This window comes from Delphinus delphis, chromosome 4 (genome assembly GCF_949987515.2).
Source record: "Delphinus delphis chromosome 4, mDelDel1.2, whole genome shotgun sequence".
Taxonomy (NCBI): Eukaryota; Metazoa; Chordata; class Mammalia; order Artiodactyla; family Delphinidae; genus Delphinus; species Delphinus delphis.
In genome coordinates, this window is record NC_082686.1 from 109,798,306 (window position 1) to 109,826,136 (window position 27,831).

General features: G+C 38.6%; 1 protein-coding gene across 1 annotated transcript in view; it reads left to right on the top strand.

The window, feature by feature from the left end:
- DNAJC13 (DnaJ heat shock protein family (Hsp40) member C13) overlaps positions 1–27,831 on the top strand; it is a 122,752-nt gene that overhangs the window by 88,205 nt on the left and 6,716 nt on the right. The window contains exons 43-54 of the mRNA XM_060011266.1: positions 8,370–8,486; positions 9,633–9,810; positions 11,154–11,245; positions 12,850–12,949; positions 15,116–15,190; positions 15,429–15,541; positions 20,420–20,589; positions 20,752–20,794; positions 21,171–21,344; positions 22,920–23,099; positions 23,534–23,674; positions 25,315–25,458. Of these exons, the coding sequence (XP_059867249.1) occupies positions 8,370–8,486; positions 9,633–9,810; positions 11,154–11,245; positions 12,850–12,949; positions 15,116–15,190; positions 15,429–15,541; positions 20,420–20,589; positions 20,752–20,794; positions 21,171–21,344; positions 22,920–23,099; positions 23,534–23,674; positions 25,315–25,458 (1,527 nt within the window). The remainder of the gene's footprint in view (positions 1–8,369; positions 8,487–9,632; positions 9,811–11,153; positions 11,246–12,849; positions 12,950–15,115; positions 15,191–15,428; positions 15,542–20,419; positions 20,590–20,751; positions 20,795–21,170; positions 21,345–22,919; positions 23,100–23,533; positions 23,675–25,314; positions 25,459–27,831) is intronic.

Sequence of the window (27,831 nt, forward strand, 5' to 3'; positions counted from 1 at the left end):
GTGCTATGCGGCTGCTTCCCACTAGCTATCTACCTTATGTTTGGTAGTGTATATATGTCCATGCCTCTCTCTCACTTTGTCACAGCTTACCCTTCCCCCTCGCCATATCCTTAAGTCCATTCTCTAGTAGGTCTGCCTTTATTCCTGTCTTACCCCTAGGTTCTTCATGACATTTTTTTTTTCTTAAATTCCATATATATGTGTTAGCATACGGTATTTGTCTTTCTCTTTCTGACTTACTTCACTCTGTATGACAGACTCTAGGTCCATCCACCTCACTACAAATAACTCAATTTTGTTTCTTTTTATGGCTGAGTAATATTCCATTGTATATATGTGCTACATCTTCTTTATCCATTCATCCCATAATGGACACTTAGGTTGCTTCCATCTCCTGGCTATTGTAAATAGAGCTGCAATGAACATTTTGGTACATGACTCTTTTTAAATTATGGTTTTCTCAGGGTATATGCCCAGTAGTGGGATTGCTGGGTCATATGGTAGTTCTATTTGTAGTTTTGGGGTTTTTTTGCGGTACGCGGGCCTCTCACTGCTGTGGCCTCTCCTGCTGCGGAGCACAGGTTCCGGACGCACAGGCCCAGTGGCCATGGCTCACGGGCCTAGCCACCCCACGGCATGCAGGATCTTCCCGGACCGGGGCACGAACCCGTGTCCCCTGCATCGGCAGGCAGACTCTCAACCACTGCGCCACCAGGGAAGCTATTTGTAGTTTTTTAAGGAACCTCCATACTGTTCTCCATAGTGGCTGTACCAATTCACATTCCCACCAGCAGTGCTAGAGTGTTCCCTTTTCTCCACACACTCTCCAGCATTTATTGTTTCTAGATTTTTTGATAATGGCCATTCTGACTGGTGTGAGATGATATCTCATTGTAGTTTTGATTTGCATTTCTCTAATGATTAATGATGTTGAGCATTCTTTCATGTGTTTGTTGGCAATCTGTATATCTTCTTTGGAGAAATGTCTGTTTAGGTCTTCTGCCCATTTTCGGATTTGTTTGTTTGTTTTTTTGTTATTGAGCCTCATGAGCTGCTTGTTAATTTTGGAGATTAATCCTTTGTCAGTTGCTTCATTTGCAAATATTTTCTCCCATTCTGAGGGTTGTCTTTTGCTCTTGTTTATCGTTTCCTTTGCTGTGCAAAAGCTTTTAAGTTTCATTAGGTCCCATTTGTTTATTTTTGTTTTTATTTCCATTTCTCTAGGAGGTGGGTCAAAAAGGATCTTGCTGTGATTTATGTCATAGAGTGTTCTGCCTATGTTTTCCTCTAAGAGTTTTATAGTATCTGGCCTTACATTTAGGTCTTTAATCCATTTTGAGCTTATTTTTGTGTATGGGGTTAAGGAGTGTTCTAACCTCATACTTTTACATGTACAAGTCCAGTTTTCCCAGCACCACTTATTGAAGAGGCTGTCCTTTCTCCACTGTACATTCCGCCTCCTTTGTCAAAGATAAGGTGACCATATGTGCGTGGGTTTATCTCTGGGCTGTCTATCCTGTTCCATTGATCTGTCTTTCCGTTTTTATGCCAGTACCATACTGTCTTGATTACTGTAGCTTTGTAGTATAGTCTGAAGTCAGGGAGCCTGATTCCTCCAGCTCCGTTTTTCGTTCTCAAGATTGCTTTGGCTATTCGGGGTCTTTTGTGTTTCCATACAAATTGTGAAATTGTTTGTTCTAGTTCTGTGAAAAATGCCAGTGGTAGTTTGATAGGGATTGCATTGAATCTGTAGATTACTTTGGGTAGTACAGTCATTTTCACAATTGGATTCTTCCAATCCAAGAACATGGTATATCTCTCCATCTGTTTGTATCATCTTTAACTTCTTTCATCAGTGTTTTATAATTTTCTGCATACAGCTCTTTTGTCTCCTTTAGGTAGGTTTATTCCTAGGTATTTTATTCTTTTGGTTGCAGTGGTAAATGGGAGTGTTTTCTTAATTTCACTTTCAGATTTTTCATCATTAGTGTATAGGAATGCCAGAGATTTCTGTGCATTGATTTTGTATCCTGCTACTTTACCAAATTCATTGATTAGCTCTAGTTGGTCTCTGGTAGCATCTTTAGGATTCTCTATGTGTAGTATCATGTCATCTGCAAACAGTGACAGCTTTACTTCTTCTTTTCCAATTTGGATTCCTTTTATTTCCTTTTCTTCTCTGATTGCTCTGGCTAAAACTTCCAAAATATGTTGAATAAGCATGGTGAGATTGGGCAACCTGGTCTTGTTCCTGATCTTAGTGGAAATGGTTTCAGTTTTTCACCATTGAGGACGATGTTGGCTGTGGGTTTGTCATATATGGCCTTTATTATGTTGAGGAAAGTTCCCTCTATGCCTACTTTCTTCAGGGTTTTTATCATAAGTGGGTGTTGAATTTTGTCAAAAGCTTTCTCTGCATCTATTGAGATCATATGGTTTTTCTCCTTCATTTTGTTAATATGGTGTATCATGTTGATAGATTTGCGTATATTGAAGAATCCTTGCATTCCTGGAATAAACCCCACTTGATCATGGTGTATGATCTTTTTAATGTGCTGTTGGATTCTGTTTGCTAGTATTTTGTTGAGGATTTTTGCATCTATGTTCATCAGTTATATTTGGCCTGTAGTTTTCTTTCATTGTGACATCCTTGTCTGGTTTTCGTATCAGGGTGATGGTGGCCTCGTAGAATGAGTTTGGGAGTGTTCCTCCCTCTGCTATATTTTGGAAGAGTTTGAGAAGGATAGGTGTTAGCTCTTCTCTAAATGTTTGATAGAATTCGCCTGTGAAGCCACCTGGTCCTGGGCTTTTGTTTGTTGGAAGATTTTTAATCACAGTTTCAATTGCAGTGCTTGTGATTGGTCTGTTCATATTTTCTATTTCTTCCTGATTCAGTCTTGGCAGGTTGAGCATTTCTAAGAATTTGTCCATGTCTTCCAGGTTGTCCATTTTATTGGCATACAGTTGCTTGTAGTAATCTCTCATGATCTTTTGTATTTCTGCAGTGTCAGTTGTTACTTCTCCTTTTTCATTTCTAATTCTATTGATTTGAGTCTTCTCCCTTTTTTTCTTGATGAGTCTGGCTAATGGTTTATCAATTTTGTTTATCTTCTCAAAGAACCAGCTTTGAGTTTTATTGATCTTTGCTATCGTTTCTTTCATTTCTTTTTCATTAATTTCTGATCTGATCTTTATGATTTCTTTCCTTCTGCTAACTTTGGGGTGTTTTCGTTCTTCTTTCTCCAATTGCTTTAGGTGCAAGGTTAGATTGTTTATTCGAGATATTTCCTGTTTCTTAAGGTAGGATTGTATTGCTATAAACTTCCCCCTTAGAACTGCTTTTGCTGCATCCCATAGGTTTTGGGTCATCGTGTCTCCATTGTCATTTGTTTCTAGGTATTTTTTGATTTCCTCTTTGATTTCTTCACTGATCAGTTCGTTATTAAGTAGTGTATTGTTAGCCTCCTTGTGTTTGTATTTTTTACAGATCTTTTCCTGTAATTGATATCTAGTCTCATAGCGTTATGGTTGGAAAAGATACTTGATACAATTTCAATTTTCTTAAATTTACCAAGGCTTGATTTGCGACCCGAGGTATGATCTGTCTTGAAGAATGTTCCATGAGCACTTGAGAAAAGTGTGTATTCTGTTGTTTTTAGATGGAATGTCCTATAAATATCAATTAAGTCCATCTTGTTTAATGTATCATTTAAAGCTTGTGTTTCCTTATTTATTTTCATTTTGGATGATCTGTCCATTGGTGAAGGTGGGGTGTTAAAGTCCCCTACTATGAATGTGTTACTGTCGATTTCCCCTTTTATGGCTGTTAGTATTTGCCTTATGTATTGAGGTGCTCCTATGTTGGGTGCATAAATATTGTTATATCTTCTTCTTGGATTGATCCCTTGATCATTATATAGTGTCCTTCTTTGTCTCTTGTAATAGTCTTTATTTTAAAGTCTTTTTGTCTGATATGAGAATTGCTACTCCAGCTTTCTTTTGATTTCCATTTGCACGGAATATCTTTTTCCATCCCCTAACTTTCAGTCTGTATGTGTCTCTACGTCTGAAGTGGGTCTCTTGTAGACAGCAAATATATACGTCTTGTTCTTGTATCCATTCAGCCAGTCTGTGTCTTTTGGTGGGAGCATTTAATCCATTTACATTTAAGGTAATTATCAATATGTATTTTCCTATTATCATTTTCTTAATTGTTTTGGGTTTGTTATTGTAGGTCTTCTCCTTCTCTTGTGTTTCTTGCCTAGAGAAGTTCCTTTAGCATTTGTTGTAAAGCTGGTTTGGTGGTGCTGAACTCTCTCAGCTTTTGCTTGTCTGTAAAGGTTTTAATTTCTCCATCAAATCTGAATGAGATCCTTGCTGGGTAAAGTAATCTTGGTTGTAGGTTTTTCTCCTTCTTCACTTTAAATATGTCCTGCCAGTCCCTTCTGGCTTGCAGAGTTTTGCTGAAGGATCAGCTGTTAACCTTATGGGGATTCCCTTGTGTGTTATTTGTTGTTTTTCCCTTGCTTCTTTTTTTTTTTTTTTTTTTTTTTTGCCGTACGCGGGCCTCTCACTGTTGTGGCCTCTCCCGTTGCGGAGCACAGGCTCCGGACGCGCAGGCTCAGCGGCCATGGCTCACGGGCCCAGCCGCTCCGCGGCATGTGGGATCTTCCCGGACCGGGGCACGAACCCCTGTCCCCTGCATCGGCAGGTGGACTCTCAACCACTGCGCCACCAGGGAAGCCCTTCCCTTGCTTCTTTTAATATGTTTTCTTTGTATTTAAATTTTGATAGTTTGATTAATCTGTGTCTTGGAGTGTTTCTCCTTGGATTTATTATTTATTAGGGAAGTTTTCAACTATAATCTCGTCAAATATTTTCTCAGTCCCTTTCTTTTTCTCTTCTTCTTCTGGAACCCCTATAATTCGAATGTTGGTGCGTTTAATGTTGTCCCAGAGGTCTCTGAGACTGTCCTCAGTTCTTTTCATTCTTTTTTCTTTATTCTGCTCTGCAGTAGTTATTTCCACTATTTTATCTTCCAGGTCACTCATCCGTTCTTCTGCCTCAGCTATTCTGCTATTGATCCCATCTAGAGTATTTTTAATTTCATTTATTGTGTTGTTCATCGTTGCTTGTTTCATCTTTAGTTCTTCTAATTCCTTGTTAAATATGTCTTGCATTTTCTCTATTCTGTTTCCAGGATTTTGGATCATCTTTGCTATCCTTATTCTGAATTCTTTTTCAGGTAGACTGCCTATTTCCTCTTCATTTGTTAGGTTTGGTGTTTTTTACTTTGCTTCTTCATCTGCTGTGTGTTCTTCTGTCTTCTCATTTTGCTTATCTTACTGTGTTTCCGGTCTCCTTTTTTGCAGGCTGCAGGTTCATAGTTCCCGTTGTTTTTGGTATCTGTCCCCAGTGGCTAAAGTTGGTTCAGTGTGTTGTGTAGGCTTCCTCGTGGAGGGGACTAGTTTCCATGTTCTGGTGGATGAGGCTGGATCTTGTCTTTCTGTTGGGCAGGTCCACTCCTGGTGGTGTGTTTTGGGGTGTTCGTGGCTTTATTATGGTTTTAGGCAGCCTCTCTGCTAATGGGTCCATTTGTGTTCCTGTCTTGCTAGTTGTTTGGCATAGTGTGTCCAGCACTGTAGCTTGCTGGTCGTTGAGTGAAGCTGGGTGTTGTTGTTGAGATGGAGATCTCTGGGTGATTTTCGCAGTTTGATATTACAAGGAGCTGGGAGGTCTCTTGTGGACCAGTGTCCTGAAGTTGGCTCTCCCACGTCCGAGGCACAGAACTGACTCCTGGCTGCAGCACCAAGAGCCTTTCATCCACACAGCTCAGAATAAAAGGGGGAAAAAATAAGTAAGTAAAAAGAAAGAAAGAAAGAAAAGAAAGAAAGAATGAAAGGAAGAAGATAAAATAAAGTAAGATAAAACAAAAGTTATTAAAATAAAAAATAACTATTAAGAAAAAAAAATTTTTTTTTAATTTAAAAAAAAAAAAAATGGGCGGCCAGATCCCTAGGACAAATGGTGAAAGCAAAGCTATACAGACCGAATCTCACACAGAAGCATACACATACACACTCACAAAAAGAGGAAAAGGGGAAAAAATAATATATCTTGCTCTCAAAGTCCACCTCCTCAATTTGGGATTATTCGTTGTCTATTCAGGTATTCTACCGATGCAGGGTACATCAGGTTTATTTTGGAGATTTAATCCACTGCTCCTGAGGATGCTGGGGGAAATATCCCTTTCTCTTCTTTGTTCGCACAGCTCCTGGGGTTCAGCTTTGGATTTGGCCCCGCCTCTGCGTGTAGGTCGTCAGAGGGCGTCTGTTGTTCGCTCAGACAGGATGAGGTTAAAGGAGCAGCTGATTCGGGGGCTCTGGCTCACTCCGGCCTGGGGGAGGGAGGGTTACGGATGCGGGGTGAGTCTTTGGCGGCAGAGGCCAGTGGGATGTTGCACCAGCCTGAGGCGCGCCGTGCGTTCTCCCGGGGAAGTTGTCCCTGGATCACGGGACCCTGGCAGTGGCAGGCTGCACAGGCTCCCGGGAGGAGAGGTGTGGATAGTGACCTGTGCTCGCACACAGGCTTCTTGGTGGAGGCAGCAGCGGCCTTAGCGTCTCATGCCCGGCTCTGGGGTCCACGCTGATAGCCACGACTCGTGCCCTTCTCTGGAGCTCCTTTAAGCAGCTCTCTTAATCCCCTCTCCTCGCTCACCAGGAAACAAAGAGGGAAGGAAAGTCTCTTGCCTCTTCGGCAGCTCCAGACTTTTTCCCGAACTCCCTTCCTGGCTAGTCGTGGTGCACTAACCCCTTCAGGCTGTGTTCACGCCGCCAACCCCAGTCCTCTCCCTGTGCTCCGACCAAAGCCCGAGCCTCAGCTCGCAGCCCTGCCCTCCCCGGCGGGTGAGCAGACAAGCCTCTTGGGCTGGTGAGTGCTGGTCGGCACCGATCCTCTGTGCGGGAATCATTCCGCTTTGCCCTCCGCACCCTTCTTGCTGTGCTCTCCTCTGCGTTTCCGAAGCTCCCCCAGCCCCCGCCACCCGCACTCCCCACCCGGGAAGGGGCTTGCTAGTGTGTGGAAACCTTTCCTCCTTCACAGCTCTCTCCCACGGGTGCAGGTCCCATCCCTATTCTTTTGTCTCTGTTTATTTTTTCTTTTGCCCTACCCAGGTATGTGGGGAGTCTTGCCTTTTGGGAGGTCTGAGGTCTTCTGCCAGCGTTCAGTAGGTGTTCTATAGGAGCAGTTCCACGTGTAAATGTATTTCTGATGTATCTAGTTTCAAGGTTTTCTAATAATTTCAAGGATACAAATAATCATGAGGCACAAGCAAAGCAGGGGGAGGTCCTGGGTCACCAGTGCAGCTCCTGTAGTGCTTTCTTGCAATCTTCTCTTCACAAAGACAGATCCACGCAAAATGGAATGATAACCCTCGAGCCCACAGATGGAGACAAGGGGTCTTTGAAGGCGATTCTAAGGCAGCTTCGCATGGAGCAGCATAAGTCGGGATCCTGTAAAGTGTTGTCTCCCTGAGTCACCAGGGAAACCACAGACTTAATCTTGTCACCCTCAAAGACCTGCAGTGGGATGACCTCCACATCTTTGCCATGTCTGACAGCCTGCTAGTGTTGGAGGGTCTGCTGCAGAGGTGGGGGTGGCTGTGGCTCACCGTGGGGGCCTCATCTATTCTTTTACCAGGAGAGAACATCATTCTCTCTTCATTTATTAGCCCTTTACAACTTACTATACACTTTTACATATTATTTTAGTCCAACCTAAATTTTGAGTGATTTCCACCTAAATCTTCTTGGGGCTATTTTTTTCCCATTCCTCTTTCCTATCTTTTTCTTTGTCCTTAAATGGAAATTCTTCTTGATTTGTCAACCCCTGTACTATTACCTTGCCTTTTTATTCAGAGACCCTGTTTTCCAGCACTTTTCACTTAATGTATTACTTTTTAAAACCAGTCCAAATGTGTTCATTTCTTAGCTCTATCACCCTATATCTGACTGGGCCAAATGTTTGCTGAGCGGATAGAGAAGAGCCACGTGTCATACTTGCTTATGAACACTTCATTGGCTGACCTCAGTGATCTTTTGAAATATTAAAATGAGTTACAATATTGATCTTTGGATTAAGAAATAACATAATTCTATGCCTTTTCCAGAGTCTATATTACTGATTACAAACATTAAAATTGCATTGAGTGCTGTGATGTGTATCCCACCACATTTTTCCCTCTGGAAAATGAATGGATCTTTCAAGTTATTTATCTGCTAAGTTATTAAACTCTGAATATGGATAGATTAATAAACCAGACACTAATGATTCCAATTTACCTCTAACAATCTGTTTTCTTTTTTAAAAAGGGTGACTGTGACAAAACCTATGGATCAGAATTTGTCTACAGTGATCATGCCAAAGAACTTATTGTAGGGGAGATTTTTGTTAGGGTCTATAATGAAGTCCCTACTTTCCCACTCGAGGTAAGCTCTCTATTTTAAATTTTGTCTGACACCTTTGATCATTTGTTATTGAAAGCTACTAGTTTATTCACATTGAATACATTGAAATAATACCTGTTTTTTGCCAAATGCTTTATACTAACTTGGGTATGTGATGGGGTGACCATTGATAACTTATGATCCTCTTTATTTTGAATGTTAAAGAATTTAATTTTGTGGATTCATGAATAAGAATTTATTCCTTTCCCAGCTGTTTCTGATATTTTATGCATAATGCTACCCCACTGTACCATGTATATATGCCTTCAGCTTTACTGTTCTCTCATGGAAGTGTAAGGCCATTTACTTACTCATTCCATCATGTTGAATATCAGACCACCAGACAGTAGTCCGTCTCTGTCCCATTTTTAGAAGAAAATAAGAAAATAGAGGTGGAAAGCAAAGAGAAGTTTTAGAAGATGACTGGGGTCACACCAGGTCATCTCTTGTGATGATCCCAAATCACTTCTGGTAGCAAATGATCTTCTTTTCCTTCCATAGTGCTTGGAAATCATGTAGGAAATTTTTGTTGCAGTTATTTTGGAGGGGTGGCAAAGAGAATTTGTTGGTTGATTGGTTTGTCAGGAAGAAAGAAGTGAGGCTATTTCTCTAAAGCAAAGAGTTTGCTCTTGGAAAAAAAAGAATTTACTAAACTGTAACATTTACTATTTATCACAGAATAATATCTATAAATAGCTGCTAAGCAGAATGAGTTCAGTGATTTGTGAAATGTCTTTGAAAACTGTCTTTTGAATTTATAATCTAAATATATATAATTTTTAAATATAAAACTATAACCAAATTGTAGAAGTTACATATCATACTATCAATACCTTGGTAAAGGGAAGACATACGCATCTCAGAATTATTATACTGAGATACTGATGGGAGTATATCAAATCTCTAATGGATTTGGACAAAAATGTTAAACACTTCCTAATGCAATTGGGTTTTGTCCCCTTTCTCCCCCTTTCCCCACTTAATCCATAGGTATATTCATGTGTATGTATAATTTAATCACTTTCATGGCTTGAAGTATTTTGTTGTTGTTTTCTCTGCTGTGGAGTCTTTGTTATAGGTTATTTCTAAGGGCACACTCGTTTTTAAATATTTTTCCACTCAACTTAGGTTCCAAAAGCATTTGCTGCAAGTCTCTTGGATTATATAGGCTCCCAGGCCCAGTACCTCCACACATTCATGGCTATCACTCATTCTGCAAAAGTGGAGTCAGAGCAACATGGAGACCGCTTGCCAAGAGTGGAAATGGCTTTGGAGGCTCTGAGAAATGTTATAAAATATAATCCAGGTGTGTGACTATACCCTTGATGAATAAGATCCTACAATGGAAGAGCCCAAAAATTCCAGTTCTCAATTTTACCAGGGAAATGCAGGAAAACTTGTACTTGGTTATAATGTTATACTTTGTATAACATTAAGAGGAATTGACCCCATAATATTTTTACCTCTAAATAATAGTCTGGAAAGAGAGGTCAGGTCAGCATGCTTAGAATAATTCGTATCTTTAAGAGCATATGACTTTCAATGAGTTGAAAAGGCAGAGTAGCTTGCTAGTGTAAAATATCACATTGATGACATAAATTGACATACTAAGTATCAATATAAGGGCTTAAATTAGATTTATTTATTAGGTGATCTCATTTTTGTGTCTTCTGGTCCCTAACACAATGCCATGTTTTTGAAAAACTGCCTGAAGTTTTTGGTGTATAAAAACTGAAATAGTAAAGTGAGAATTGTCACTTTTAAAACATCTTTAAGAAGGACATTTCCAAGAACATTATCACTCTTGCCTGACTTCAGGGAGATGGATGGGTGAAAATCTGAAAGCTTCTTCCAATTCTAACTTTGATAACAAGTATAGAATATAAAACCTAAAACAATATATATTCAGTTTAAGTTACATGAAGACCTCAAATCTTTTTTATTAACACTTAATATTATCTTTCATGTACTTCTTTGCTCTTTTCACTATCTATTACAGTAACATTATTCAAATAAAATAACCAACAATAATTAAATATTTAAGAAAATAAGTCATTCCCATGGTATATATACATGGGGATGTTTTTAAAGGCAGTATTATAAAATCTGAAGAAAACTTCATTTCTTATTGTTTGGAGTTGACATATTAGATACAAAGGAATTGCAGTAAAGCTGGCTATTGATTTGGCACCTTCTTGTTTATAATGTAGTTCTCAAGTGGCAGGGTTCTAACTCAGTCTTAATTAAAAGCCAGATGATGTCACACTCTCCCCAAATGTAATTAGGCTGACTCTAATTACTGTAGCTCTACAGTCTTGAGGTAAAGAGTAAAAATACCACCTTACACTTAATTTTTGAGTTGTATTTGGATTGTGTGTTTGATAAATTTCTTGTTTTTAGCCTGTGGGTTAACTAGGGGTGGGGATGGAAAAGATGACAAAACAAACCTAAGATAGTCTAATATCATTTAACTTCTTAAGATTTACTGCTCCTTGTGATACTTCACTCACTTTGTGTCACAAATGTTAAGAAAAGTTTACCAGAGACTTATAATTGACAGTAAACAAAATGTATATCAGTTTCCTAAAGGTGGATAATTTAGAACATCTCTTGGAAATAAAAATTAAACATTTTATTTTTACTTCCTAGGCTCTGAAAGTGAATGCATTGGGCACTTTAAGTTAATATTTTCTCTTCTTCGAGTCCATGGAGCTGGTCAAGTCCAGCAGTTGGCTTTAGAGGTAAAAGAATTTTGTACTAAAGCATGTTGTCTTTCCTACAACTTACTATACATGGTTTGATCCTTGATTAATCATCATCTAAAGTTGAATGGAAGTTTGCATATGGTTTTTTTCATTTTTCCTATTAAGCCAAGTGAATATGTTTTTAAAATTTGAATTAATATGCTCATTTTGAAGAGCAAGTATTGTACAGTGTTCAAGGTACTTTCCCTCTGTGGTCATCGTCTGTCATGCATTAGAACTTGGGATGCATTTGTACAGTGTCATGCGGCGTGAGTTAAAGAATGGGCTTTACTTGGGAAGCTTGGAAGCCACAGATCAACAAGAAAAGGACGCAGGATTTCCCAGATCTCTCAGTGTCCCCACAGAGAGACATGTTGAGACCAGGGCACTGTGCTGGCTGCACACTGTGGGTTTGTGTTCCCTCCCCCTAAGTTGCTCTCCCTGGAAAGCAACCTTTCCAGTGAGGGTGACAGACAGACACCTGGTATGTTACGCTGTTTACAGGAGCTGTCTAGGAAAGGCAGCTGCCCAGAACCTGTGGGCCTTGACGGTCCAAGAGTGGTTGGAGGCCCCTCCTTCAGGAGAATGAAATCACTGGTCCCACAGGAAGCTGTTTGGGTGGAGCCTTTTCCTCTGGGAGAAGCAGGAAGACCCTGGTCACAGGGGGGTCCTTGTCCAGGCAACCCAGAGTGAGCTCCCAGGGTCTTTTTTCAGATGATCCTGCCTATTATAACACACGATTTATTATGAAGAACACCAAATTCAACACTGTGGTAACAGTTTAATGAGTACTTTATGAATGATTAAGTGTTCTTAGATTGCAGTTTGGTTTAAAAAAGATGTTTAATAAAATAATAAATGTTAAATTGTTCAAAAACCTTAACAAGCATGTTCTTTAAATTGAAAAGCATGCTTCTCCACTTAATTCCTTCAAGTATCTTGTAACTCTTTAAATAAGCATTATTAAATCTAGGATATTTTGCTTTGAGATGCTGACCACATAGTTCAAGTTAACTGACATTGATCTTTAGATCAATGTATATAATAAGTTAGACTTAAAAGGTCATCCTCTTTGAAAGAAAAACATGCATATTTCTGTATAATGGAAAGATAGACCTAATCTGTTGTGCTGGGCACTGAAGACATTTACTTTCTCCCTCTAAAAGAAAAAGTCCCAGTAGTAAAGATGATTATCTTCCTAATCACTTGCCACCCCAAATCTACAATTGGAAAGCACTACAGTGTACACCATAGTTCTAGAGCATGAACTGGTGTAGAATTGAAGCCTTCTTATAAGCCTCAAGATTGTGAATGGGTGCTAAAATATTTGTTTAGATGATTATATTTAATTCTTACCTCTAAATTAATAGAAGGCTAATGTATATAATATATGCATTAGCATTAACATTTTTTATTCTCAAAAGAACAGGCCAATCTTTTAAAATTAAACCCTTGCCTAAAAATTAAATATATTGTCCTCCAAACATTTTTCTCACTTTGGTAAAGCCTTTAAGTTTATTTAGGTCTGACTAATTTGACTTAATTTGTTTAGGCCCAAAATTATTTCCAGAACTCTTAACATCCTATTTATTAATTTTCAGGTTGTGAATATAGTGACGTCTAACCAAGACTGTGTCAACAATATTGCTGAATCAATGGTTTTGTCCAATTTATTGGCTCTTCTACATTCTTTGCCATCAAGTACGTATATTCACTGGAATTTTTGAAACAACAGTACAGTCAACCCATTGAGGGGAGCAGTTACACAGATGATACAAAACCTCTGACACAGTGTTATCTGTGTTTCTTTTTTTTTTTTTTTTTTTTTTTTTTTTTTTTTTTTTTTTGTGGTACGTGGGCCTCTCACCGTTGTGGCCTCTCCCGTTGCGGAGCACAGGCTCCGGATATGCAGGCTCAGCGGCCATGGGTCATGGGCCCAGCCACTCTGCGGCATGTGGGATCCTCCCGGACTGGGGCATGAACCTGTGTCCCCTGCATCGGCAGGCGGACTCTCAACCACTGCACCACCAGGGAAGCCCTAAGTGGTCTTCTTTATATTAGATGTGTCTTTCTAATTATGTTTTTACATAAGTTAATTATTTTGCATTTCTCATATCAAAAGTTGAAAGAGGTAAGAGAGATCGAAAAGCAAAAGGAAAATAATCTAGGATTTTCAATTTGTTGAGTATAAGCTACACGTGAGTAATTGAGAATTGACTAATATTCCATGGTTTATTAAAAAAAACACACACACACAGTTGATCTTGGATGATAGGAAAAAATGCTTAAGATAAAAATCACCTTGTGTTAGCTTAAAGTTCAATCCTGCATTATTTGTCCTTTACTGATTTGATGCTGATAGCGACTGTTACCACCAAATGGTATCAGTTTTTTAAAATACACCAACCTGATTTCTTGAATACAGCCTGAAATAATATAGACTCCTTACAAACTGTACAGTCTTCTAGCATAAGTGCTAGGATCAACCTTGAGATTGATTTTCAAAGGCAATTGGCGATACTAAGTCCAACTTTGCCACTTAACTGTCAGCAGGCATTGCTCAGTTGGCTTTGCTAGCCCCTTGGAAGTCATGTTAATCTTGACTTCACACCTGTTCACCTCCTTGAGAGCAGCAACCTGTCGCATTCGTTTTATGCCCCAGTGCCTTGCACGTGTTAGGGTCAGTGAGTTGAGTGGAGTTCAGTTTCCATTGAATATTTTTGTTTTCTTTAATAAACGACGTTTGAAATAGCTCTTTAAAATGACAACTTTTAAAAGTCATTCACAGATTATTTTTATCATCCCTACAACCTTAGTTGGTTTTTCTTTTTTTTTAGTTTTTAACAGCTTTACGAGGCTTCAAACAATGCAAAATTAAACTGATTGATGAAGTGAAGAATGTTACAGAAGTCATAACTTGAAAGTTATTTTATATTCATATCGGATTTATATAGTCCAGTCATTATTTTAATCTTACCGGTAAAATAGCTGACATCTAGATATCTCAGCCTACTCTGCTATCATTTATATTTTAGACTAAATTATCTTTAACTGTTTGCTAAGGGACATTAAAAACATAAAATGTTAACTTCCTCTAACCCCTACAAAGACTTGTTTTCCTTTGAAACTATGGTTAGAACAGTGGTAGGTTTTCAATGAAGTACTGTTGCTTCTCTTAAAAATCTGCTTTTGAGTGTTTTTTCTCCTGCCTGTTAACTTAGCTCAGTCTGGCTACCATCCTTTGTTGTTTTAGTCTCAGCCTAATACTTGGCAGCCTTCACCCTCTTTGCCAACTCTTTACTCCTTTGGTCACCTGTCTGTTGTTGCCATTTTGACTTTAGAAAAGTCCAGTAGCTGAGTCTACTTCAATGACAAGGGTGAGAAGCGCACAGACTATGTGCAGAAGGATGCTATTGTGTCTTAGATTGGAACAGTGTCTTGCAACTGCTACTTCCTACTCATTTCTCTAAGATACTAGCACCACATAAAAATTGTAGATCCCTGAATAGAGTGTTCTCAGGGTGTCAGGAGGTGAGAAGATTTTGTTTGCACAGTGAACAGTGAGGTAGCAAGACAGTATGGCATAGTGGTTATGAGTGTGGATTTTGGAAGTCAGACTTCTATAAACTTCTATATACCTCAGTGGTATAGTGAGCTATATCTCTCACTAGCTATGAATCCATGGGTTGGTCAAACTGGGTCTCAGCTTCCTCACTCATGGAGGCCACAATTCCTGTCTTGCTGGTTATTGTGAAGATGTAAGTATAATACCCTGTGTAGAACACCTAGTTCAGTGCCTGGCACTGGTGCCCAGTAAATGTAAGCTAATGTGATGATACATTCTTTGAAATGTCTTTTACTTTGTAGGTCGTCAGCTTGTTCTGGAAACTCTTTATGCTTTGACATCAAGTACAAAAATAATCAAAGAAGCAATGGCAAAAGGTAATGTATGGAGTGCTTTCTCATCCAGTCATGCTCAGTAATGGTGAGGCTTATTTTGAGCTGCTTTGTATAGTCTGATAAACTAGAAGAATGCTTTGGAAGGCTTACAGTTTAAAAAAAAAACAAACTGCATTGAGTTGAAACAAGGTTGAAAATGAATTCTACTATGATTCTATGATTAGAAAAGTCATTTTTTTTTATTTAGAGTATAAACACTAATTCTTTCTTTCCTTCACAGGAGCTTTGATTTATTTACTAGACATGTTCTGCAATTCAACACATCCACAGGTTCGAGCCCAGACAGCTGAACTTTTTGCTAAAATGACAGCAGATAAACTAATAGGTCCAAAGGTGAGCACAAAATGGGTTCTTAGAAAGAAATTACTAAAGCTCTGTAACTTTGATAACGGATTTCATGAGCGTTACCAAAGTCTGAGATGGTGAGGAAATAACTTAATATGAAAGTTGGAAGATCGACATACCTGAAATTATTCCTATATATTACTAGTTAGAGAAAAATTATAGTCGGCGAAGCCTGCACTAGAATTGAGAAGTCTTAAGAGAGTATTTGAATTATGGTGATAAAACTGTTCATCTCCCTTGAAGAAAGAACAAAAGTATATTTAAGTTATGACGGATGATACGTTAGGTTAGACTTTCACACTTCGAGGATTGGCCTGTGGAGGTAGCTTGTGAAGGAGATACACCCCACACCTGTATTAGTTAAAGCCATATAGCACGTGAATGTAACGGCACCTTTGCTTCCCCTCTCTGCAGGGAGATCTCCCATTAAGAATCTGGAGCTAACAAGATGATCTCTGGAACCATGGTCCAATTTGCAGAGCAGGAACCTGTTAGAACAGCACTTCTAAATAGAATTGCATTCAGACACAGGTGTAATCAAAGTCCCCTTCTTCTGTTATTAAATCAGTTTCACATGAAGTAATGCTCACTGAAGCCAGCCCAGATATGAAATGAAGGCTCCTGAGCCTCCACTTCCAGAGTGTTAGGTTTTACTTTACATCAGTAAAACACATTAGATTCAGTTGTTTTTTTTTCCTTGTCTGATCTCCTGAGAATCTGTCACAGGACCTGGAACAGTTTTACTTTGGGAATATGGTTAATAATCTGTCATCAACAGGGTTGATGGGATAAGGGCGATTGCATTTGGATACCTATAGCAAGGGTCCATAAAATCATGAACACTGATTTTTTTAAAAAAATTTTTGGCCACACCATGCGCGGCATTTGGGATCTTAGTTCCCCGACCAGGGATCTAACCCGTGCCCTCTGCATTGGAAGGCAGAATCTTAACCACTGGACTGCCAGGGAAGTCCATGAATATTGATATTTAATATTGAGTTTTCTTAAAGCTAGAGTTGGGTAGCACATAATTATAATGTCTAATATTACATGTTTTAAATAATGTTTTAGATATTTAAAATAAATATGTACTAGAATTGATTTTTGAGCGCTTCAGTAATTTTTTGACCTTTGAAATACATGAGGGACAGATTTTACCAAGGTGAATATATTTACACTTAAATTTTCTGTATAGGAAAAATACAAGTGTCAGCTCCTTAATTGAATGATTTGCAGCAAGAGATTCTAGAACTGGGGTCAGTAAACTTATTTTCCTTTTTGGTAACAACTTTATTGAGATATAATTGACATGCCATACAAGTCACACATATGAAGTATACAGTTCATTGGTTTGGGCAACAACAATCAATTTTAGAAACATTTTCATCAACCCAGGAAAAAAACCCATTCCCTTTAGCAGTCACTTCCCATTCACCTTCCCCTTAGCACCTGGCAACCACTAACCTACTTTCTGTCTCTATAGATTTGCCTATTCTGAGCATTTCACGTAAATGGAATCATATGTGTCTTCTGTGTCTGGCTTCTGTCACTTAGCATAATGTTTTCAAGATTCCTCCATGTTGTAGCATGTGTCAGTACTTCCTTCCTTTTTATTGCCAAATAATATTCCATTGTATACATATACCACATTTTGTTTTTCCATTTATCATTTGAAAATGGACATGTGGATTATTGCTTTTTGGCTATTCTGAGTGAGGCTACTGTGAACACATGTATACAAGTTTTTGTGTGGATATGTATTTTATTTCCCTGAGAGTAGAATTTCTGGATCATATGGTAACACTATTTTAAACTTTTCAAGGAATTATCAGACTGTTTTCCACAGTGGCTGCACCATTTTACATTCCCACCAGTGATGTGTGAGGATTCTGATTTCTCCACCTCTTCTCTGACACTTGTTATACTGGGTGGGCCAAAAGGTTCGTTCAGTTTTTTCCATAAGATGGCTCTAGTAGCACTTAGCTGTCTTTAACTTCATTCAAAATAATTTTGTTAGATTGAATGTGACAGCTGTCATATCAACGTGCATTTAAAAAAAGACTTAATCAATATTGGTTAATTTTTGTGTAGCCATTTTAATATTGAACATTTTTGGCATATTATGCTTTATTATTTCAAGAAAGGTAAAAATGCAACTGAAACGCACAAAAAGATTTTTGCAGTGTATGGAGAAGGTGCTGTGACTGCTGGAATGTGTCAAAAATGGTTTCAGAAGCTTTGTGCTGGAGATTTCTCGCTGAACGATGCTCCACGGTCAGGTAGACCAGTTGAAGTTGATAGCGATCAAATCGAAACAATAATTGAGAACAATCAATGTTATACCACGCAGGAGATAGCCAACATACTCAAAATATCCAAATCAAGCACTGAAAATCATTTGCACCAGCTTGGTTATGTGAATTGCTTTGATGCTTGGATTCCACATTAAGTTAAGCAAGAAAAGCCTTCTTGGGGCTTCCCTGGTGGCGCAGTGGTTGAGAGTCTGCCTGCCAATGCAGGGGACGTGGGCTCGTGCCCCGGTCCGGGAAGATCCCACATGCCGCGGAGCGGCTGGGCCAGTGGGCCATGGCTGCTGGGCCTGCGCGTCCGGAGCCTGTGCTCCACAGCGGGAGAGGCCACAGCAGTGAGAGGCCCGTGTACCGCAAGGAAAGAAAAAAAAAAAGCCCTCTTTACCATATTTTCTCATGCAATTCTCTGTTGAAACGTAATGAAAACGTTTCGTTTTTAAAACAAGTTGTGACGGGCAACAAAAAAAGTGGATACTGTACAACAGTGTGGAATGGAAGAGATTGTGGGGCAAGCAAAATGAACCACCAGCAACCACACCAAAGGCCGGTCTTCATCCAAAGAAGGTGATGTTGTGTATATGGTGGAATTGGAAGGGAGTTCTCTATTATGAGCTCCTTCCAGAAAACCAAACAATTAATTCCAACAAGTACTGCTCCCAGTTAGACCAACTGAAAGCAGTACTCCATGAAAAGCGTCCAGAATTAGTCAACAGAAAACACATAATCTTCCATCAGGATAACGTAAGACCACATGTGTCTTGGACAACCCGGCAAAAACTGTTACAGCTTGGCTGGGAAGTTCTGATTTATCTGCCATATGCACCAGACATTACACCTTAGGGTTTCCATTTATTTCAGTCTTTACAAAGTTCTCTTAATGGAAAAAAATTTCATTTCCCTGGAAGACTGAAAAAGGTACCTGGAACAGTTATTTGCTCAAAAAGATAAGTTTTGGGAAGATGGAATTATGAAGTTGCCTGAAAAATGGCAGAAGGTAGTTGAATAAAAGGGTGAATATGTTGTTCGATAAAGTTCTTGGTGAAAATGAAAAATGTGTCTTTTATTTTTACTTAAAAAACCGAAGGCACTTTTTGGCCCACCCAATATATCTTTGTTGAGTATAGTCATCCTAGTGGGTATGAAGTGTTATCTTAGGGTTTTGGTTTGCATTTTCCTGGTGCCTAATGATGTTAAATGTCTTTTCATGTGCTTAAGTGGCCATTTGTACCTCTCTTTTAGAGAAATGTCTGTTCACATCCTTTGCTCATTTTTAAATTGGGTTGTCTTTTTACTATTGAGTTGTAATTGTCCTTTATATATTTTGGATACCAGTTCCTTATCAGATATATGATTTCAAATATTTTCTCCCATTTTGTGGATGTCTTTCCACTTTACTGATGGTGTCTTTTTTTAATTTTGCTGAAGTCCATACTATCTTTGTTGTTGTTGTAGCTTGTGCTTTTAATGTCATATATAAGAAGCCATTATCTAATCCAAGTTTACAAAGATCTATGCCTGTATTTTTTCCCAAGAGTTTTATAGTTTTAACTCTTGTATTTATGTCTTAGATCCATTTGACCCAGAAAAGTGACACACATCCTGTTTTGTGGATGCTCTCTATCATGTAACTGACACTGTTTCCTTTAGTTCATTGGCTGCTAGGAGTTCAGGGCTAAATTTGTAATATATTGCTTGCAATTTTACAGAGCTTTTGATGTTTCCTTTGTGTACTGACTTCCTATTAGTCTCATTCATTCAAGTAAGAATCTGAATGAGTATACTCAGAGTATACACTGAATGAGATATTCATTCAAGTATGTGCTTGTGACAGGGGCTGAAAATACAGCGACAGCAAGACAGACTTGGCCAGGGAAGTTTTCTATGAGATGAGATTTGAACACAGACTTGAATGACACAAAGGAGGGAAAACTATGTGAGGACCTGAGGGAAAAACTTATCTTTCCAACCTTCATTTTCCCTTTATCCTTATGCCTCAGACTAATTTTCAGTTTGTGTGTATGTGTGTGTTGGATATATTTTTTTAAGCTGTTTTTTAAATCCTTTCTGGAAAAAGGCACAGTATAATGTAAAACATAATATAGCAAAATAAATGCACTAAAAAATACTTGTACGACACAAAGGTAGCATGAGAAAAATTTGTGAGGGTGTGGGGTGTGGGAGGGGTGGAGGGACAGGGCAGCTAAGGGCCTTCTGGGAAGAGGGAACAGCATGTGCAGGGCAGGATCTGGCAGAGTGGTGTGCTCTGGGAACTTCACACACCACTGGTGCTGAATTTCTTAATGTTTCTTAAATTTGAGGAGGAGAGAGGAAATGAACCTGGATAGGTAAGTAGTAGCAGGTCGTAGTGAGTCTTGTTACCTTTGCATAAACCAAGGTTTATCTGTTCTCTCAATCCAGAATTTTTGGATGATAGTTGTGGCCCATATCAGCCATAACACAAATTACAGCAACATTCTATCTTAGAGAAATGTAAAGCAGACCAAATATTGAGATGTTTCCAATAGGTCTTTTTTCTTTCTCAAACCTCCTCATCTAGGTTCGAATTACATTGATGAAATTTCTCCCAAGCGTTTTTATGGATGCCATGAGAGACAACCCTGAAGCTGCCGTCCATATTTTTGAAGGAACTCATGAAAATCCTGAGTTAATTTGGAATGACAGCTCCAGAGATAAAGTGTCCATGACAGTTAGAGAAATGGTGCTCGAGTAAGTCAAGAGACACGCAGTAACTTAGGGCCTTCAGATGGGGTCACCGGGCAGGCAGGCATGCCTCACGTTGTCTGTCACCTCTCTAAGGCTTACTCTACGTGCATGAAAGTGTGTCTTGTGACTGAAGTTTGATGTCCTTTCCCCTTTTTTTTTCCCAAGGCACTTTAAAAATCAGCAAGACAACCCTGATGTAAACTGGAAGGTAAAGTATACTTTTATTTAGAGGAAGGAATTCTACATTTTACTGTAAATTTTTGTTGTTTTTTTAAATTCCTGATGAGTGAGTTTAATGCCAACCTTTTAGATACTTTGTCATTAAGAAACTTAGGTCTTCCCCTTGAAAATAAGGTTTTAAACATAAAAGTAGGAATACTCACTTTCAGAGTAAGTAACTTAATCAAAGGACTTTTTCTGAATTTTGTTAAGAGAAAATAAAACAATAATTTTGATTTGATTATATAATGACTATTTAAGGACTAGTTAATTTCATAACGATTTCTTTAATAGGGTTTTTATTTCTTGCTTAATGTACAACTAATGATGAGTAAGTGACTTGACTATTCTTTCTCTATTTAAAGTTGCCTGAGGATTTTGCTGTGGTGTTTGCAGAAGCAGAAGGTGAACTTGCTGTTGGAGGAGTTTTCTTGAGAATCTTTATTGCACAGCCAGCTTGGGTTCTAAGAAAGCCTAGAGAATTTCTTATTGCACTGCTAGAAAAGTTAACTGAGCTCCTGGAGAAGAACAATCCTCATGTAAGCTTTAGCTGTCAGCCAGACATTTCATATAGTTTGCTAAACACTATTTGCTAAACATGTTGATAGTGTTTCTGTTAAAACACCATCCTCATTGACCATACATTAAGAATTGGCTACCTCTTTCAATGTAGCAGCCACCCTTAAATTCACATATGCCTTGTCAAAAGTGAAACTTCTTGGTAAAAGTTGGAGTTATGTATATTGAGAGGATGCTATTTCTAACAATTATAGTAGCTCTGAAAGGTTTCTTCCGTCCCATTTCCAGTGATTGTATGGTTTTAAGGAGAAACCTAAATGTGCAGTGTAGAAACCTAAATGGAAGTGTGTCCTGCTAGGGCATGTTCTTCACTTAGCTTGCCATAGATGGCAGGAATGACCCTACTTAAAAAAATTGACAGGGGAGTCTTAACTACATGGGTGAACCCTGTACCTATGCTCAAAGCCAAAGGCTAGCAGGAAAGCAGGAGTGAGTAGGAAAGTAGACTTGGTCTTGGCTTGGCAAGTCATAAACCCTGATGTAATATAAGGTTTTGTTATTTGAACTCATATATTGAAAATAATTGAGGTACATAATTAATTAAACAAGCTGGCTATAGAGGTGATTAAGAGCCCGATCTGTGGTGTTAGATGGTCCTGGACCCCAGTACCAGCCCCACCAGTGACTAGCTCTGTGACCTGGAGTAATGCCTCCTGATTCTGCCTCAGTTACCTCATAGAAAGGTAACAGCATCTGCCCCTAAGGCTGAAGTTTTCATGAGTTTTGATAAATATGGAGTACTTAGTATAATGTCAAGTACTTAGAAATCATTAGTTACTATCATTAGCTTTGCAAGACTTCAAAAAAAAATTAACATTACGTTAGATATTTACATATGTCTCTTTCTATAGTCACATTTTCTCTTTACTAGGATTTTTACTACATATATAGTTTGCTTAAAAAATGAAATCCTCAGAAAGGAGAAACTTGGAAACAGAAAAACGTATAACATTTTCCTTCTACATTGCTTTCTTTTTCGGTGCATCCCAGCTTCCATGTTTATTTAAGACATGTTATGTTATGGATATATATGTTTGCATATAATGGTATAAGCTACAGGTTTTTGCAATCCATTTTCCACAATAGAAAGTGCATTATGGCAGCCAGACATGTTAATTAGTAGGATTTTTAATAGAACTGGGGAAAACATTTTCGCTAGTTCTTCATTCTCCTGAATTATTGATGTTCTTTGATATTGGCATTTCTATAACATTATCTGAAAATTTCTAGTAATATCTTTTGAGAGATGATTTCTTAATAGACATCTCTTTTATCTGCAGTAGAAATGAGATGTGGAATAGAAATGCCCAGAGAAAGGCTGCTTAGATTAATGTATCACATTCTTAAAGTCTTTTAAATTCATGCCTTTGTCAAGATGGGGAAGTTTGTTGTTCTTTTAGGATTTAGGGATCACTTTTAAGTATCAGCACTTAGAACTTGTGGGCCCTTAGTAACACCAAATAATTACCAAGGATGTTTAGGACTTCATCAGTATTTTACAGTTTGCTTGTTTGTTTGTTTTATACCCTCTCCAGGGAGAAACTCTGGAAACTTTGACAATGGCAACAGTATGCCTCTTCAATGCACAGCCTCAGCTGGCTGATCAGGTCCCACCATTGGGCCATCTTCCCAAAGTTATCCAGGCGATGAATCATAGGAACAATGCCATTCCTAAGAGTGCCATTCGAGTTATTCATGCCCTGTCTGAAAACGAGGTATTGATGAATCCATTTAGTAGCTTATAGTTCTAGAATTTATCTGTGCTCCCTCTTCCTGACTAATGTACATTGAAGTATAAATCCCTTTCCTACCATGTGCCTTAATCCATACGAGCCTCATGGTATTGTAACAATTCTTAAACTGGTTTAAATGATCTGATTAATAGGAGACTGAATTTGACTTAGTTCATTATTAAACTTGAGCTGAAGGGATTTCCCTGGTGGTCCAGTGGTTAAGACTTGGCGCTTCCACTGCAGGGAACATGGGTTCAAGCCCTGGTCGGGGAACTAAGGGATTTTCGGCGTGGCGCGGCCCAAAAGAAAAAAAAAACTTGAACTGAATGTAGGTTTTTCATATATTATTGTGGTATTTACCTTGTTACATAAAATATTGCTAGTCTACAAGTAACCTTCTCTTTTTGGGCACTTAGCTGTGTGTTCGAGCCATGGCATCTTTGGAGACAATTGGCCCACTGATAAATGGAATGAAAAAGAGACCAGATACTGTTGGTCTAGCCTGTGAAGCAATTAACCGAATGTTTCAGAAGGAGCAGAGTGAATTAGTGGCACAAGTAAGTGACTTTCTAGATTTCTATTTTAGGGAAGGCAACATACCAAACAAATAGATTTTCACTTACTTAGCACTGATTTTGGTTTCCCTGACTTGGCAGAGAGGTAACTTGTGAATTTGTGCATGTGTAATTTTATATTTTATACACACACACACACACACACACACAGGCACATGTATATATACACACAGAAAAGGTGGGCCAGCTACCCAAAATCCTACCAATATCAAAGTACTTTTGTGATGTCTGAATTTTAAATTTTGGTTATTTACTAAGCATTTATCCTTAACTTGCTTTGTAAAATTTATTTTATCCTTTTTGGAAAGATTCATTCTGTTTATTCATTCCTTTGTTTCTTTTAAGTCATGTTCAAAAAACATGCCAATGTTTTTATAGTCCTTTTCAAAGAGACTACCCATCTAATGAAAAGAAGACTTAGTGGGTACCAATGTTGCAGACATCAAGGGAACAAAAAAACATATAATAAATTTAGAAGCCATTGAGAAAGTGATCTTTCTAAAATACAACTCTTAAAAGTGTAACTCATTCTTCACTTAAAAATCCTTCAGTGGTTTACCATTACCTGCCAGATGACAAAGTGACATTTGACATCCTTAGCCTGAATACAAGGCCCTTGCATCCTTATTATCTGGCCCTCCTATTTCCCAGCCCCTTTTCCTCTCACATCTTCTCTCCCCATCCACCCCCACTTCCATCTCTGTTCCTTGTTCAGTCAGGTTAGAAGTACTGAGTACATTTCAAGGAGATAATTGGATGCTCTGAGGTTCAAACTTATAATTGGCTAGGAGGGTTGTTGTATTGGAAAGAACATGAGTTAGTTCTACCACTTGATGGCTCTGTGACCTCAGGCATGATATTTACCCTTACAGTACTCAGATTACTCATCTGTAAAATAAAGTTATGACTTCTCACAGGGTTGTTCCAAGAATAATATCTGTAAAAAAGAGGTAGACTGACTTAGTTACTTCCACCTCTTTCCTTTGAATCTCAGAGTGGGCAGTGAAAATTGTGTGGTAGCAGAGTATTACTTAGCTTTTATTAGGCTGATAGAAAATGTATGGTGAATGCAAAGGTTGATGTTTTAAGAAAATGTGAAAACTAATATACTGCCAATATCGTTGCCCATCAGTACATGTCCTTAGAGGAAGCAGACCAGTATACTCGCTGAAGCTCAGGTTCTGTACTTTATAGGTCCAAACACAGATTCCATTACTATCTTGCTCTGTGACTGTCAACATGTTTTACCCTCCATGCGTTGATTTTTCCATCGGCAATATTATAGTTATGCCTACATCATTAGGTGTTGGGAGGATTAAGTAAAATAATCAGCATATAGCATTTAAAATAGTTGATGGAACAGAATAAAATCTCATTAAGTAAAAATGTCATTATTATTAGATACCCTCACCCCCAAAATTCTGCATCTGGCATTAAAATAAAATAAAGCAGAGTGTCCTCTTCCAGATACGGTTCTGGGGGTGAAATTATTTCCTCAGTGGATGGCTTACATTTTTTAAAGCGTATATATTTGTGTTTGTGTCTCTCTCTATATATGTAGACACACAGACACATATATACACACATGTACACACATATGTATACTTAATATTCTCTTCTAGGCCCTGAAAGCAGATTTGGTCCCATACCTCTTAAAATTACTTGAAGGCATTGGCCTTGAAAATCTGGACAGCCCAGCAGCCACAAAGGCTCAGATTGTTAAAGCTCTCAAGGCAATGACTCGAAGCCTGCAGCATGGAGAACAGGTGAGTCTACACAGAGGTAACTTTGATCTGCCGATTACAAGGCATTTTCAAAGCCAGGTGTCTTGGCCATTGGTGATCTATGCACCTCAGCTCAGGTTCCACCTACAGGTGTGGTTCTTGACCGTAACTGGAGCAGATCCCAAAACCAGGGATGGACTAGCATATCTGTCTCATAAAACACAAACTATATACTCAAATAGTCACTGGGAGGATTCTTTCTCTGGATAGTGGTAACATGTTGCACATTCTTCAACATAGAAGAATACTGAGCATTTAGTTGCCGGTTAAGATTAACTTTCAGTTCTAGGAGTTACTGTGGAGTAGTGATAACCGCATTCATTAACCATCCCATAATACCATTTTAAAAGATACAGAACATCATTTCAGTTTCATCTCCTTCCGTTATTAGCACTTACAAAGTGTTGGCTTCCTTTTTTTGTAACTTAGATTCTATTAATGTGTTTCAGCTGCATGCATATGCTGAGTTCAAACCAGTTCAGTAATTTAATTTTCCTCATTGGTTTTATTCTTAATGTTGCTTCTGAGGAGTTCCTTATTCAGTATTATTATATAGCCCTATCTAGTAACGCTCTCTTTTTTTAAGGTGAGGTGAAATTTACATAACAAAATTAACCATTTTAAATTGAACAATTCACTGGTATTTAGTGCATTAACAATGTTGTATAACCACCACTTTATCTAGTTCCCAAAACTCTGTACCAATTAAGCAGTTATTTCCCATTTCTTCTTCCCCTCAGCTTCTGGCAGTCACCACTCTGTTTTCTAGGAATTCACCAATTCTGGACATTTCACATAAATGGAATCATACAATATGTGACCTTTTGTGTCTGGCTTCTGTCACTTAGCATGTTTTCAAGGTTAATCTGCGTTATAGTGTGTTTCAACACTTCATTCCTTTTTAAGGCTGAATAATGTTCCATTGTGTGTATATGCCACAATTTGTTTACCCATTCATCCGTTCATAGATGCTTGGACTATTTCTACCTACTAATGTTCTTCTGTAGGTTTAAATTGACTTAAAGCTCTCCTTTAGTGAATCCACTGTGTTTGTGTGTTCCAAATAAAGAAACATTTTTTATGCTGTTGTCCCTCCTAGCAGTATTATCATTTGAACTATTTAAGGTGATAATAAAGAAGAGAGACAGCATGTGCTGCTGCAGTCATTAACTATATGTTGAATAAAGTTACCTGTGGGCGTTCTGAATGCCAAGCAAAGGCACTCCTGTGTACCATGCACCGGCAATTGTCCTCCCCTCCAGATTCCTGTTGATGACAATTAGCAGAGCAACCTTGACCCCCACCTTCCACTCCCAAGGGAAGGAAAGAATTATGATAGTTTCCAAAATAGGAACTTTAGCACCTTCACAACTAATCACTTCCACCATTGCTTCTCCCCAAGGTTGGGACAAAGAGTCTTTTGGACTCACACAGTCCCCGTGTATATCTCTACTTTAATGCTTACCACTAAGTTATCTGGCATTGTCTGTCTCCCCTACTAAACTGTAGGCACTTCAGGGACAGAGAAAGTCTTTCTCATCTTTGTGTCCACTGTGCAACCCAGTGATCTGAACTTTGATCTGAACTTTGATATGCGAAAGATATCCTCTACATTGGAATTTCCTAAACTTTGTTTTAATCTATGTCACAGAAAGAAACATGTCTTCCATCTTAGTCCAATACACATTTACACACATGTTATTTATACTCATATGTGTATATATATCACAGAACAATTTTGCCCACTTTACATGTGATACTCTGATGCTTTCTATATTAATCTATTTTATTTTCTCAAGCATGTTGATCACAACTGTCTTAATAGATTTCTTAAACTTCTAACAGGCCACATCCATAGTTTGAAAAAGTGCTTTACATTGTAGCTTGAGGGACTTCCCTGGAGGTCCAGCAGTTAAGACTCCGCACTCCCAGTGCAGGGGGCCCGAATTTGATCCCTGGTCAGAGAACCCGAATGCCGCAACTAAGAGCCTTAATGCCACAATGAAGATCCCATGTGTCACAACTAAGACCCGGTGCAGCCAAATAAATAAATAGATGTTAAAAAAAAAAAAAAAAAGTTGTAGCTTGAGTTTTGCAGTAGCTCCTCCCCAAACCCCTTCCTCGGGAATACTTCATGAACCCACACCACACTGTCAGCCAGTTGTTACTATCACAAGAACATCTTCATGCCAAAATTACATACAAGTCAGTAAGTTCAAATAGTAGAGTCCAAGTTTAGAGGGAAGACTGATTTAGGGACTTCTTTGCATCTGGCTTAATGAGATGTGCCTGGTGTAGAGTGTCTGATGAATGTGAGGTCTTGGTTCATCTTTGGTTCTTTCCTCAGCTGGCCTC